At 65.4% G+C, this 15220-nt stretch overlaps 1 protein-coding gene across 1 annotated transcript; it reads right to left on the bottom strand.

Annotated features, from left to right (window-relative positions):
- Positions 1 to 231: 231 nt before the first annotated feature.
- Positions 232 to 14772, bottom strand: LSCM1_05315 (uncharacterized protein; the record flags this gene model as incomplete). Its single annotated transcript, XM_067322786.1, has 1 exon — positions 232 to 14772. One exon carries the CDS (start codon positions 14770 to 14772, stop codon positions 232 to 234), a length of 14541 nt encoding a protein of 4846 aa, XP_067178151.1.
- Between the last annotated feature and the right edge of the window lie 448 nt (positions 14773 to 15220).

The following is a 15220-nucleotide window of genomic DNA, read 5'->3' on the forward strand; positions in this document are numbered from 1 at the left end:
TGGGCTCACACACACATACACGCGCGCACTAAATATATGTACATACATACATGCATAGAGTAATCCACATATCAGCAGATACAGTCACACTCGCACAAGCGCAGAATGCGTGGTGAAGGGGAGAGGGAGGGAGGGTAAGGCAGCTCAAGCCCACTAAAGGGCAGCCCCCACCGTTCGCTCCCTCCCACAGCGCTAAGGGGGCCGTGCGCGCCCGCAGACTGGGCACCCTCTTCACCTCGGCGGCAGCAGCTGCTGGAGCTCACAATCGCACCTCAACAACACAGACGCCACGTCTCGTGCCGGGTGCGCGAACCACGGTTCGACGCACTCGCTGAAGGTGCGATACGCGTCTGATGAAGTAGCTTCCATGGTGTCTAACGCGCGATCGCGCGCTATGTCTGGCACAGTATGCTGTGCCAGAGCCGGCGCAGTCAAGCCACCGGCGACGCAGAGCACCATGGACGTCGGCCCGGGGTCGGAGGGAGCCGCCGACCCATCTTCGAGGGTTTCTGCAGAGCCGCGTACAGCGGCAGTCACTTCCACTGCAGAGTAGGCGTGCAGCTGCGGCAAGAAGCGACCAGAAAACGGGGTCGCGAGCCCGACGGGCAGCTGCACCCGCTGCCATGTGCTGTGTACTGACATAACCTCGCAGGAGCCCCTACTGCCGCGGTGGGTCACCGCTAGCACGGGTGTCCATATCCACAGAAGCTGCGCTGGCGGCACCAGAAGCGTGCGACAAGACGCCGTTGTCGTTGCACCTCCAAAGACAAAATAGCTGCGGGGCTGCCGCACGCCGTCGGTGCCAGGAACTGGGGCCGCGCAATGGCCATAGCGTGCCATAGGCCACTCGCCCTGCGCGTCTCCTGTGTTGGACTCTGACTGCGCAGACCACCTCCCCTGGACTGTATCGTAGATGTGCACAGTCGACGTCGCGACAGGCTCGTCGTCGTCAGCCCCGGTCGGCACCATTAGCCCCCCAAACAACACCACGCATCGGTCTTCACAGGCGACCGCCACGTGGCAAGCGAGGCGCGGCGGTGTGGCAAGCCAGCAGGATGTGGTCCCTGTCGTGTCCGCACAGTCCTCCCCTTGCAACGAGGGCAAAGACACCCGCACCGAAGGTGCTGGAAAGCCGTCGTCCAGGCACCGAACGCAATGCACCTCCTCACACCAGATCAGGGGAGCCGAGGGCAGTGCCCTGCTTGCGTCGCACTGCGCGTCGGACGCAGAGGTGCGTATGCAACCGGAGGAACACTCCTCCAGAGAAACTGGAGAGCGACGGTCACCTGTGGCGTCCGTGTCGCGGCTGTGGATAACCGCCTGTCGCACTTCGCGCCGCCGGCGCTCCACAAGCCCTGCAGTGCCCACTAGTGCTGCGGGCGTCGAGGGTAAGTCCTCCACACCCGCTGGAGCGGCCCATCCCCCAAGCAGCCATATCCGTCCCCCCACCAGCGTCGCGCTGTGAAACAGCCGTGGGAGGGCGCTCGTACTGGAAGAGGGGGCCGACAGCGACCAGGCGACGGGAGTGTGCACCTCGCAGCGCGACCCTGGGGTCGACGCGTGCTCATTGTGCGCCACCACCGTCCAACGAAGGAAGTGGGACACGTAAAGGTCGTAGTCGAGGGGGCAGGAAGCTGCGCGCGGATTTAGTCCTGGTGAGGGTAAGCGTGATGAGTTTTTGGAGGTCACCATCACCGCATGCGGTGGTAGAAGCTGCTGGCCGCGTCGGCGGCTCGCACCGCGATGCTGTGCAGGGAATCGAAAGAGCGGTGGGGCAGGCTTGGTAGCTCTCCTGCCCGCGTGGTCGCCTTTGTCACTCCCCTGCAGCATCGAGGACTGCTGAGTGCCGTACCGCAAGCCTTCTGCGCAGGGGCGGCGCAGACCACCGCTAACCCAGAGACATGCCGATCCGTCTGCAGCCGTGTAAGCCACAGGTGCGCCGCCTACGAGGCCCGCCAACGCCGCGAGGAGGCGTGCGCTCTGCTGGCCATTTCCCTCGGCAACAGAGCGCCAGTCCAGCTTGAGGCGCTGCGCGTCGCGCAAAATGGCGCGGCCAGAGTGAAGGTGAGACGCCAGCGAGGGCGCGTGTGAGGGGGTGCGACCGGCGGCACAACCTTTCTGCAAAACTGGTGGGCCGCTGGAGAGCCGTGTCCACACGGGAGCTCGAACTTCACCATTCAGCTCGTCGACAAGCCATGCCTGCCGATGTGCAGGTAAGGCAGCGTAGCTCGTGTCGTCGATGTCAGCGCCCTCGCTGCAGCCTCGACTGGGGCACGACACACCACCGGCCACGGCATGCGTACCGACTCGCTGCATCATGGGTCGCTGCGGCACCGTCCACAGCATCTGAAAAAGCTGTGCGGCTCCGTCTTCGCCAGTGCGCCTTTCTGAGGTCGACGGAACGGCACCCCACACGGCAAACGTGTCCACCCGAATCACCGTCGGAGGAGCGCGCAGAAGCTGATAAGGAACCCGAGACATCCACTTGTGGGAGAGCTGACTCCGCCTTGCATGCCGCTGACCTGCGGTAGCGACGCCAGCGTCCGTGTTGGCCTCCCCCGCTCCCTCATGGAGATGGTAAGAGGCTGTTACTGAGGCAACGAGAGCCTCCTCCGTGCGCTGCAGATCAGCCAAGCTGCAGCGACGCTGCTCGGCCTGCGCAGCCTGGACGACCTGCAGCGCTGCCACCTGGGCCATGCTCGGTGCCGTAAAGATGTAAAGACCGAACAATAGCGTCCACGAGGGCTGCGGCTTCCCCTCGCGCCCCCCTCCCGATGACGCCGCAGAGGCGGACACGTCATGCCCGCTGCGAGGCAGTCCCGCCTCAGCGGTTACTGGCAGCTGCATGGAGAGAGGCGCAGAGAGCCGCCACCCACTCCCCACGCGCTTCCCGGCCACATCCCAGATCGCATCACTCAAGCTCGAGCAGCCAACGCGAACCTGTGTGCGGCCGATCACAGTACCCGCGACGGCACTGCTGCCGCCCCTATGCAGTCGTCCCTGAAAACTCACAGCAGCGCCGTTGTTCACCTTCTCTGCCTTCTCGTCTGGTAGCAGCAGCAGCACCGCCTCAACTGATGTAATTGTCGTCGTCTGTGTGGCGCGGGCGGCAGGCACTGTAACGAATGTTTGTGCCGTGCAGCTGCCATCCGCGTTCTCCGCGGCGCTCGATGGTTGCCAATAGCAAAGAGAAGTCGCGGGCAGCATAGGAACGACGTTGATCGCCGATGGTGGGGCACGTAGGGCAGCGGCGGCGACGCGCTTATGATCCTCGTCGCCTCTCTGCTGCGGCAACTCCGCCGAAACACTCGCACCCCCGCCCGAGGATGGCTCATCGGTCACCGGAACGGGAACTGGGTCAGGCATGGGCACCGCCACTGAGAATGGTAAGCTCAGTGCTGGGGCAGTCTGCAGGGTTGTTGTGGAGGCTGCTGCCGGGGCAAACGGAGCGACTCTGTCTTCCGCTGGCGCTGGTTCCATGATGGGCGGCGCGCCGCCGCATGGCACTGGCGCGAGACGCGTGTGCCACTGGGCCACACAGCGAGAATCGACCACAGTATCATTCACGGCGCTCTCTGTGGTGACAAGAACGCGTATCACCAGCGTCAAGCGACGAAGCCACGCTGCTGAGACACTTGCGGCACTGGAGCAGTGCGACTCCGCTGTGGCCGCCACCGCCCCTGCTCCGTCCAAGCATGCGTAGATGAGCTGCACATGATCTAGCTGCAGACAGAGGACGGTGTCGGCAAAAGCACGTGGCGCGGTGCTGTGCGGCGGCAGCACCGTCGCAAAACTCTTCGGCGGCTGCCGTATAGGGCCGTGGTAGCTGTAGGCGCATTTGAAGCGCACACGCGCCTCACTTTGGATGTCATTCGTGATTGGCGCGGTAGGCGCCAGCGGCATCCATTGAGTGGGGTACAGAGCCGCCATCTCCAGCAGTGCGTCCCTCTCCTTCGTCGTATACACGCCGCCGCACCAGCGCGCTAGCATCTGGACGAGGTACAGGGCGCCTTCGTGGAGGAGGCGAGCGAGCTGCGTGGAGCCCAGGTTATAGACCAGCTGGGTTGTGTCCTGCGTGGTCCTGTGGCTGTCGCCGACGCTGCTCTTAACCGAGGGCGATGGCGCGGGCGCGCGCGCGAGTAGCTGCCACACAGTAAGGCCCGCACCGGGGGCCCTGCCGACTGCAGCCGCAGTTGCCTCCGACTTCGCCACGTGCTCGGCGGTGGCGGCCTGGGCAATCATGTCCTCCACTGCCATGGACCATGATAGCGGAGCAAAGGTGGCCGTGTACCAATGGCCTCGTGACCGAGAGCGGTCGATCCAGGCAGGGGCGACAGATCTTGCAGCGCGCGCGCCACCCTGCGCTGTAGCACCATCGCGAGAGGACGTCGCGGACCCCGTGTCCAGATGCACACCACGATCCACGCGAGTCGGAGTAGTGCGAGCCACACCAATCACGACTTCACCCTTGCTGCGCAGACGACGTCGACGATAACGCCCTGTGCTGTCGCTGTCCTGCTTCGGTTGCCTCCCCGCATCCGCGCCAGCCGCGGAGCTCGGCTCTCTGATTGGTAGCACTAGCTGAGCGAGTAGGGGCGTGCACTGGGCCGCATCGTGCACCCCGTCCTCCGTGCCCGCGTCAGTGCCAGCCCCCATAGAGCACCACGACGGCAACTCGACGCCCGACACCTCAACACCGACAATGGTGCAACGCCAATGTCGCAGCTTCGCCTGCGCTGCCTGCATATCCCTCATGCCGTTCTGGGCCTCTAAAAAATCTGCCCATGCCGAGCACGCCTCCAGCTGTCGCATGCTCATCCCCCCACCCTCCACATCATCGTCATCGTCCGTGACATCCGTGATGCGTGTAAGCGAGCCGAAGTCGGCTTCTGTGCACTCAGCCCAATGGTCAGCGGCGCGGTGGGCGTGGCCGCGAGAGCACTCAGAGGAGGCGAGCACCACGCCAGCAGCAGAGGCCCTGACCGGCAGCACACCGAGCACGTCCAGCGCCCACCTGACTTCCATCAGTGCCTTTGGGGGCGCTTGAGGCGGCAGCGGCCCGGCCTCCTGCACCTTCTCGGCTTCCTCGAGGACGGCTGAGTCCATCGTCCCGTCACCGACCGGTGCCGACACAAGGCGCATCGCCAACATGGACGACCAGTGGGAGGGTGTCATGTAAAGCTGAGAGCCACGGCCAGCCACAGACGCTGGCGCGTCTGCGCCGCCGCTGATGCCGCTGCGCTCACCACAACTGCGCGCACTACGCAGGATGTCGGATGCGCAAAAAGGGGCGGAGACGTAGCACGCCGTGGTTGCCACTTCCTCGGCGCCAGCGCTGCAACGGCGACCGTGCACCGATACCTCGATGAGGAACTGCTCCTCCAGCACTGTCGTCACCCCACCGCCGCCATCACGGCCGACATCACCCGCCCCGCCGTCGCCGACGGCTTCGAGCACTGGATCAGGTGGCACCAAAGGCAGCACCACGCGCAGCAAGGCGCCCTCCCTTGTCTGCGGCGGCGCCCCCTGCATGCTGGGGTGGGCATCTGCTCTCGAATCCACGGCGACGGCACATGGTGCGACGACTGTCGAGTGTGAGGGCCCCAGCGTCGGTGACCATGTTGCGGTGAGCTGCGCGGGGAAGAGAGGAGGAGAGCGACGAGGAGCAACTGTTGGAGAGGCGGTCGCGGTGCGGGGCAGATCCTCAGTGAGGCGGGGCTCCTGTAGGGAGGGCGACACCCTGCCGGCATTGAGAACGGCAATCGATGCCTCCGCATAGTCGACAGCACCTCTCACAGCCTCGCGTCGTGGCGGTTGGAAAGGACGGAGAGCGCCGTCACCACCGCCTCGGCACCGCAGGGCGACCACGCGGCACGTCATCGTGTCCACTTGGCCCAATCCGCTTGCCGCGATCGCGGCACCGCTGCACTGAAATGTCAATGACCTCATCACCACTCCGCCATCACTGCCAGCGGCACTAGGGACGGCACCGCGCGTGGCCAGTACCTTGGCGTCAACGCGCGGGTACCATCGCGACCGCGGGCTCACAGGTTCGGGTCCCGCAACGTGCTCCTCCTCCCTGCCTGCCGTTCGCGCCTTACGCTGCCCCAGAAGCGTCGCAGCGCATTTCGCGAGGGCATTGCTCGTAGACAGGCTCAGAAGCACCTCCCAACCGCCCCTGCAGCGGAGGCCACTGGCGGCCGAGGCCCCCTCGCAGATAAGCCACACAAGCGAGTCCTCACCCGAGTCCTGCGCTTGGCGGCGCCTCGCCTCAAAGCAGTACTCATCTGCGGCTGACCATTCATGCACGGCGATCTGCGTCGTCACGCAGGCATGCCGCGTAGGTAGTAGGGTGCGCTCAAGCGGCGACGGTTGCGCTGTCGCCTTCTCCGCAACGCCAACATGGAAGTCAGCGTTGGAGATGGGAGTCACCTCGAGAAGCTCGATGCGCTTAAGCGTCGCGCCTACCGGGCCGATGCGCGGCAGCTGCATTGCTACCCCTGACCAGTACACCGGCACGCCGTCCCTCAAGCGGTCACCAGCGTGCGGCATCTGCGCATCTCTCCCGTCACGGTCACTGGTAGCCATGGACAATCTCGAGCGCACCGGCATGTCGACCGTGTGCTCCGTCTCCGGGTACGCCGTGGCCTCGAAGCAGTAGACCCACCGCAGCAGTAGCAGTCCACACGGCATCGCAGCATCGTCTCCGCCTGCCGTCGGCTTTACATAAAAGCAGGTGAGCCATGTATCGCCGCGCGCGGGGTGCACCGACCACGCCGCGGTAACGTCTGCCACACCTCCAGACGGCGTTACCGGGTAGATGCACCGGGTACGCATCTCACTGATGGCGCACGGCTGGAGGGCGACACGCATCGACAGTGGCGAGGTAGCAGTCCATACAGGCGGTTGCCAAGCGCCGTCGTGCCACGGCGTGCGCGCGGAACGCAGGGGCAGCACCATCTGGCCAGCAGCTACTGCAACCCCACTGGAGGCCTCACATAGCTCAAGCCGCATGGTAGCCGTCGCGCTCTCTGCAATGGGAAGGGTGTGTATATTGCGGGAAATGGAGAGCAGCGGCGCACGCTCCGATGCTGACCGCATCGTTGCTGCGCACCCTTGGCGCACGAGCTCCGTCGCTGTGGGGAGCGCAAAGGACTTGGATGAGCTTATCGGCACAGAGTTCGTGCCGTCTTCGCCCCACGCAGACGCCACCCGCACCACCCCCACCGTGGAAAGAGTGGGAGGATCAGCGGGCGCCCCGTCGCGCAGCTGCTCCTTCCCCTGCCGTAGCTGCCGCCGAATCTGGCGTATCTCCTTCATCTGCTGACGCAGTCGCCGTGGCACTTTGCCGCGTTGCTTCCACAGCAGCGCTGCCCGCTCGCGCAGCCGCGCGTACGTCTCCTCCGCGCGGCAGGTCAGCAGCACGTCGCCCACGGCAAAGCCGCTGCAGCTCTGCACGCTAAGGGTCATGCGCGAGGTTAAGAAGATTGAAGCGGCGTCGCACATTAGCAGGTCCGCAGCAGTGACGTCAACTTGTATCCAGAGGCGGCCGAGCCAGCGGCCGTGCACGAGGCTCTCCACCTGCAGCACGACATCATGCGTGCCATCAGCTGCCCGCGCCGCTGATACGAGCCGACCGTCACTACCAGGCGGTCGCACACCGCCCACCTGCACTGAAAGGTCAAGGGTGTAGGCGGCTCTGCCACACACGTTCACTTCATCGGGGTGCTGCCATCGCCGGCACGCGTCCACAGTCGGCGCGTCTGCGTCTAGTGGCTTGGCTGCCGCCGAGGAGTCCCTCGACTGCAGCCGTGTTTCGTCAGCCCGCGCCGAGCGCAGCGCCGATTCGGAGATGTTGACGTTAAAGAGAAGTTTTGAGGTGGATGCGGCAAGGCAGACATCGGTGCTCCACATGTACCGCTGCTGCTGCGGTGGCGGCGGGTGTGTCATGGGCGGCGACGCCGGTGAGGCGGCGGCCACCGGCGGCGACGCAGCAGTGGGTCTGACGAGCAGCAGACGAGGCAGCAACTGGTGCACCGTCGATGCTGCGGTGATCGTGCCACCTCTTACGTCTGTGGGTGCCGCTGTGGCACCCGTCGCATCCGTCACCATTACTGTCACCGTCGCGGGAGGAAGCACGTGATGATGGCGTTGCGCCAGGCCGCGGGCGAGGCTGACGTCGACCCCACATAACTCCATACGTGTGACAGTGACACGCGTCAGCACCGGTACAGCGGTGGGCCCTGTGGCTGGGGTACGCACACCACCCTCGATGGCCTCCTCCCTCTCTGTGAAAGAGCGGGCCGATGAAGGCACAGTCGAATGCGACGAGCAGATGCCGTCGCGGTCGCTGTCCTCGTCCCCCACACCCATGCCGTTGTCAGGTGCGAGGTGCCTCGGCTTCGGCGGTAGGCGCGATTTCGACGCTACTGGCGGGAACACCGGCAGCGACTGCGCCACCCGTGCGCGCCAGCGGAGCAACGCTGGCATTGTTGCCACATTGTCCTTCGCATACGCATCTTTAGCGCCCGCCCACGCCGCTGTGCCACCTTCAGCCGTTGTGTCCACAGGTGGTAGGAGCGATGTCAGCCCAAACTGCGCCGATCGAGGAAGCTTCAGGGGTGCTCGGCCAGTGCCGACACACACTTCAGACGCCTTCTCCACAGCGGAATCGTCATCACCGTGCAAGTGCAGAACAGCAAAGAGCGCGAAGGTGAGGCTGAAGCGCGCCTCGAGCCCCGGCTTCCCGAGTGCATGCTCGATGTCCTGCGGAGACGGCAACGCCAAGCACAGCGGGGGAAGAGACGCGCAAGAGAGGAAGCACTCCTCCGACGCAGAGGTCGCGGCCTCGTCGCCCATAGCAGCACCGGTAGTGGCGGAAGCACTGCTCCCCACAAAGACGCCCTCTGCGCTGTCGACCCACACGTTGAATGAAACGACGCCCGCTGTTGCTGTTGCAGAAGCGACAGCTGCAGGCGCCAAACTCGCAGCCGCGCCAGTCTCAGACCCCAGCAGCACACGGTGCGGCGACTGCGATGCAGGGCGGCACCACAACGCGCTCCACTCACCGGGCCACCTCAACTGCACCTCCAACCTGAGTCGAAGAGGAGTCGAGACATCGCCACCATGTCCGCCGTCAGCCCTCACCTCCGGCGGCGACGCGGTGGTTCGTCGCTGCAGTGCTGCCCACGCCAGCCGCTGCCGCGCGCTACAGTGCAGAAGGAGCTGGTCCAGCCTCAAGTACACATATCGATGGCGCCGGGGCTCAATCCTGCGCAGCACGCGCGAGAGCGCACGTGATGCCAGCTCCGCAGTAATCGCGCCCTGTCCCTTGGGCCTATCCACCGACAGCTTCGACCAGCACGCACGCTGCTCAACATTAGCGCTGCCTTGCCTTGATGGGCTCTGATACAGCGGAGGTGATGCAGACAGTGTCGAGAGAGCGGTGTAGGAGCAAGAGGCGCTGCTGCCGCCGCCGTATTCTCGCACGAGACGCTGCAACGGCAGCGGTGAGAAGGTCGAGCGCGACGGAGCGGCGGCAGCGGACAAGTCCACCACTCGCCATTGCACGAGGATCTCGGCCATAACACACTCGCCTTCGCCGTCGTAGCCGACATCGTGCGCATCGTGAAGACGGCGGCGCACTACAAGCGGCACCCACTGAGCGCCCTCTGCCGCCTCTCCACCATCGTTAAGATCGAAATCCATTGTGCTGGTGGCCATTGCCGCTGAGGGACCTATCCGCGCCTGCAACCGCATCTGGTGTGAGCCGTCATCGCCGCAGGAGCGCTGTGGAAGAGGGAACACGGCGACGCGGCCATCGCTGCTCGCCTGTCTCGGCACGTCCTGGTCAGTGTCAGCGTCGGGCACTCGCATCGACAGCTGATGTGCCTCCACACCCAGAAGCACCTCTGTACCGCCGTTGGCGTCGATTAAGACAGCGTCCATCGCAGATGCAGCGCCTGCGGTGTTGGCGGAAGCGGCCAGAGCCCTCTGCACGGCGCCAGACGGTGGCGTGGGCAGTACCTCCAGCACCGATGTGTGCGACCCGGAAGGCGAAGGGGCTGAAGAAGAGCGAAAATAACCGCGTGCAGAAGCATTCAGAGGAAGCCCTCGATGCAGCGGCCCCACACGCGCCAGGAGGACGCGCGAAGCTGGAGCGCTCCGTTTCACGCCACTAGGCGAGGCCTCGACCTCGACGCGTCTTTGAAGGTTGTGTGCGTAGCGGATCGCAGCAAAGCCAACGTGCTTCATCACGACCGCTGCGCACGGTGCGGATCGCACCATCAACGGGTGCGCCGCGTTACCATCTGGTTGCGCGGATTGCGGTGGAGCTGTAACAGTGACACCGCAGTGTACCCTCTCTGCGGTTGACGGCTGTGGCGGCGGCGAGTCTGCACGGAAGCGTGCGCCGCTGCTGCTGCTGCTGCTGCCGCTGCCCGTAACGACGCTCTCTGCAGCAGGTAGGCACCGGGGCACCTCAGCATCCAGAGCAGGCGCAGCGCAACTTCGGAAGAGCGGCAACCATAGTGTCCCCAAAGTACTCGTGAAGGCATCCAGCCTTGGCAGTCGAACGGCTCCCCACTCGCACTCCCTCCCCTCTGCAGCGACGGTGTCTGTCTCGCCCGCTGCGCCGATCGCTCCGGAGAAGGGCGATGGTGCCATCACCCACACACAGAGGGATGGTGGCGCATTATCGATCCAGCCGAATCGTCGTGGAGGCCACTGCACCTCAAGTGTGGGAAAGCGCGACGCGTCAGCATCGGGGACAGCATGGCGCTCTGCGCTACTCTCGTCACCGCCGGTGTTGCTCCGCTTTTCCGCCCCGTTCGCGGCGGCAGCGCAGACTGGAGAGAAGGCATATGCCGCACGGAAGGCATCAGGTGGTGGAGCTTCGCCCGGGTGCATCCAGCACCTCGAGTCGTCGATGGCCGCTGACTCGGCGGACGAGGCCCACGCCGGAGAGTCATTGCAGGAGGAGCCGCTCACTGCGATCTGCAGCGCTTCGGCGGCTTGCGCGGCGCCGATGCCCGGTCCGTCCACGTGGTCGAAGCACATCAGGTTGCACACCTCCACGCGTACTCTTGCTGGTGTGCCGGCATCTGGCATCACCCATGTGGAAGCTGGTCCCAAACCAGGGGGCGTTCGCAACGGGCCAGAGAGACCTACGCAGGGCCCCGCTACGCAGGACAGCGACGCGGGTGGCGAGGGCAGCATCGCGGGGGGCACCTTGCCCCAGTCATCACACACCAGCCGAGGAAACGACATGAGACGCCATGTTAGCACGCCGCCCTCCACGTGCTGCGGTAAACCAGCGTTATACACCGGTGCCACGCGTACGTCAGCCTCGTGTAGGGTGAAGAAGCTACGGAGAGACGTCGGCAGCGGCGCCGGCCTCGTCGCAGACCCCTCCCCTTCTTGACCGCTCAGGCCCGCCAGCCCTGACGCGCCCATCGTGGACAGCAGACCACTCCGCGCCTCGTCGCATGCTCCTCTCTCTATCCTAGCGGGCAATCCTCGCACCTCTGCAGCCACATCCTCTGCAGGAAAGCGCCACTTGCCTCGGCCGATGAAACGAGAAGGCGCGTCCGCGCAGCCGCCCCTCGCGGCACCGGCACCGTCGCGCGGATACCACCACACCTGCACCTCGACGACTGGGCTGGCAGGGAGATACAAGGTCGCCTCTACCGGGGCTGCCGATTCGGTTGGCGGAGCGGCGCCACGTGATGGTGGAATGGAGAGCACTATGCCGTAGACAGCAGCGGTGTCGCCCGTCCCGCGTGAGTGCACGCGCGTTAGCCGGCCTCTGCCAGTAGCCCTTATCGACGGCTCTTCCAACGCGCACAACGGGACCAACCTGCACTCCGCCAGCAGCCGTGTCTCACCTTGCGCGGTGGGGTACCACAGCGAGAGCCGCACCTGTCCACCATTCATGCAGAGGAGATGCTGTAGCCAGGGCCACTGGAGTCGTACCTTGTCCATCCGCAGCCACGGCACAACCTCAGGGCTCATCCACCCCAGGTGGGGCGTGTAGGTCGTGGGCGCCGCTGTAATACTACCCGGCTCAGCTCCATGCGAGGCCACTGGCTGATACCAGCTCTGTGGAAACTCATGCAGCTCTTTGCCCCTCCAGAGAGAGGACCTCGGGCGCATCTCTGACCTCGCCGTGTGGCGACCATTGATGCCGAACAGGCGGCGTGTCACGGATGCGCACCACGAGCTTAGGTCTCCACAGCACGGCAGCCGCGCCACGGCGGTGGCTGGGGGCAGGCGGCGCCACTTGACCAACAGAAAGCCGTTGCACACAGCGGAGAGGAAATGATGTTCAAAGATCCCTTTGCCGTCGGGCGCCGCAGAAGCTGTCGTTGTCCCGGCAGCCATTCTGGGGCTCCACAGTAGCGGTAGCCAGGCACACCCCTCGCCAAGCCTGCGGCCCAGTAGCCTTCGCAGCAGCCAGCTCGTCAGGGTCGCGGTGCCCAGCAGCACCGCCCGTCTCCCGGACGCCTCGCCACGACATGCCCGCATCGGGCCGCCCTCTGCTGCCAGAGGCCTCGCCTCACCGTCACCGCTGTCAGAAGAGTGCTGGCAGAGGTCGAACACACGAAGGTGCAGCGTGGACAGCGATGCGAGGCCTAAGCGAAACTTGTGCTGCCACCGAGGGTGGCTCGTGCGTGCGGCAGAGGCCGTGACGGGCAGCACCGCGTCGGCCCCCGCCCAGGCACCGCCTTTCCCACACGCTTCGGCACTATCACTCAGCGGGGCGCTGCGTACCGTGCGGCCCTGCGAATACGAAGCAGCAGCGAAGCCCACAAAATCGAAGCCACAGCTCGCCGTGGCGCTTTGGCAATGGTCGGAGGTGGGGGGCCGGCACCTGGCAGCCTCCGCCGTCAGCAAAGACGACGCGGCGACGAAGGCGCCAGGCGCGTGGGGCGCCGACTGTGGGGCCTGGCGGCTGGTCTCCTCTTGCCGCACAGCCAGCACTTCGCAGTATACGCACGCACAGGTTGTCTCGTTCCCCCAGCTCGCAGGGTCGTCCCACCGCAGCGGTGTGGGCGAGGGCGGCAAACCAAAGTGCGCGGTTAATGGCCGCAGACCTGCCCCCTCGACCACGCTGAAGTCCACCAAGGTGTCGTCGTCAACACGGATGCCACGCCCTGCGCAGCACTCGTCGTGCTCTGCCTCTTCCACAGGCGCCGCAGCGAGGGAGGAGAGACTGTGCTGCGGCCCGTTCCACAGCTGCTGTGCGGTCTCCTCAGTCATCGATGACAGGAAAAGAGCCTCCACATCGCAGTGAAGCCAACCAACGAGCAGTAGGCCACTTGTGCTATGGGTCTGCCCATTATCTCTGTTGGGTCGCGCAACAGCGGGGAGCTGCGCTGATAAGGTCGCCCTTGCGACGGCGTCAGTGCTGACAGGAGCGAAAAGGGGAAGCCACACATCCGTCACGCCGCCGGCACGGTGGGGGTGCTGCGGCTCTTGCACGTGCGCCGCCACGGCGGTGTCAAACGGGGCCCACACGGCAAAGCCCAGCACCTCTTCGGGTGACGCGACGCCATGTACAGTGAAGAGAAGAGACGAGGCTGTGTCGCGCGTGAGGACTGCGTGAAAGCTCATGCTGTACTGCATAAAGAGGGCGCCGCGCCCGTCTTCACTGACGGTGATGGCGCCCTTCTCGCCTACCACACCGTCGCAGCCGCCAGTGACAGATATCGATGTTGGTGGGCCATAGTAGCGCCCTGGCACACCGTTCACCTCGTTGGTGGACAAGATCGCGGCGGCACCTCGCACCACAACGGAGCACACCGTCAGCGTCTCCATCGCGTGCCCCTTCGGTGGAACCCCTTCAGCGCACCATTTCTGAGAAGCGGCGGCGATATCTGGCGCTCGCCTCTCTCGCAGCGTATCCTTCTTGGCGGCCAGGTAGGACGGAATTGTGTTCCACAGCACTGTCAGTGGCCAGGAGGGGATGTGGCTCCGGGTTGTGCCGCCGACAGAGTCCTTGGCTGAGTCGGGCGTCCCACCAGCTGTGGCGGCGCCGCGGCTCACGCGCTCGTATTCCCTGATCACGGCCCCCAACGATGCCCATGATGGCAGGTCCAGCTCAGCAGATGATGCGCGCGGTGCGGTCTCTGACGCGGTGGCAGGCCGGGGCAGCGGCGCCTCGGCCCAGCGCAGGCGACATGTCAGCTGCGGCAAGGGCTTCCCAAGGCATGCAACGGTGCTTGCTGCTACTTCTGCCGTCGCCCCGAGCGCGGTGAGCAGCGGCGGTCGATCCGGCGGGAGCTGGCAGAAGTCCACCGCTAAGAATGGTGGTGAGACCGCCAAGGGCCGCCAGCACTCCCCTTGTCGCGTCCCTGTCGCCGCTGCACGTTCGCCGGCGCCACTGTCAGCCGCTGCTGGAACATTCACGCTGTCCATGACGGCCATGGCCCGAAGGGCGCTGGGTGTGTCGTCGCGAGGCGCCTTAGTCCCACTAGCGGAGGAAAAGGGCGGGATGGCGTCCACTGAGAGTGGCATGAACGGCGACAGTGACGACGACACCGTCTGCCACGCCACGCTCGACTGGCTCATCTCCTCAGCACATGGGGACTGCATCGCGAGGCACTCCACTCTAGCGCCCGTGGCCCCGGCAGCATGGCCCAGCTGCGTACCCTTTGCAGAGGAGGGCCTGTTGGTTCCACGAGAAGCCGCCGCCTTGGCTGCCTGCGCCGTCGCCGCCGAAGGAGCGCACTCCTCACCCGCCGATGCCCAGAGAGCGCCCCGCCCCTCCATCTTCACGCATAAGACTCTTTCATCGCCAAGAGAGCCGAGGAGACAGCTTCCTGCCAAGCCGCCTTCGGAGGCTCGGCGACTCGGCGTATCCCCACCACCGCCACCGGAGTGACTGGGGTGCCATGGGCTGTCCTCTGCGGTAGTGGCCATGGCCGCCTGCGCACCCCCCTCCGTCTGCCGCCCGCCTCGCGCAGCACCCTCAGTCCTCTTCTCCGGGAACTGAAGCACGAGCAGGTCGGACCAGCTGTCGCGCCCGCGGCCGCAGGTAGAAGCGTCCTGGGTGCTGTCACCGCCGCCGCCACGGCACCCCAAGCGGCGCTGCAGCACCTCCAGGTTTGACGGCAGAGAGAAGGAGGAGCCAGCCGCCAGCAGATGCTCGCCGGCGGTATCCTGCCAGTAAATAGCGAGCCGCGCATCAGTCCACCGCGGGTCTTCCACGATGGGAGCG

Source organism: Leishmania martiniquensis, chromosome 25 (genome assembly GCF_017916325.1).
Source record: "Leishmania martiniquensis isolate LSCM1 chromosome 25, whole genome shotgun sequence".
Taxonomy (NCBI): domain Eukaryota; phylum Euglenozoa; class Kinetoplastea; order Trypanosomatida; family Trypanosomatidae; genus Leishmania; species Leishmania martiniquensis.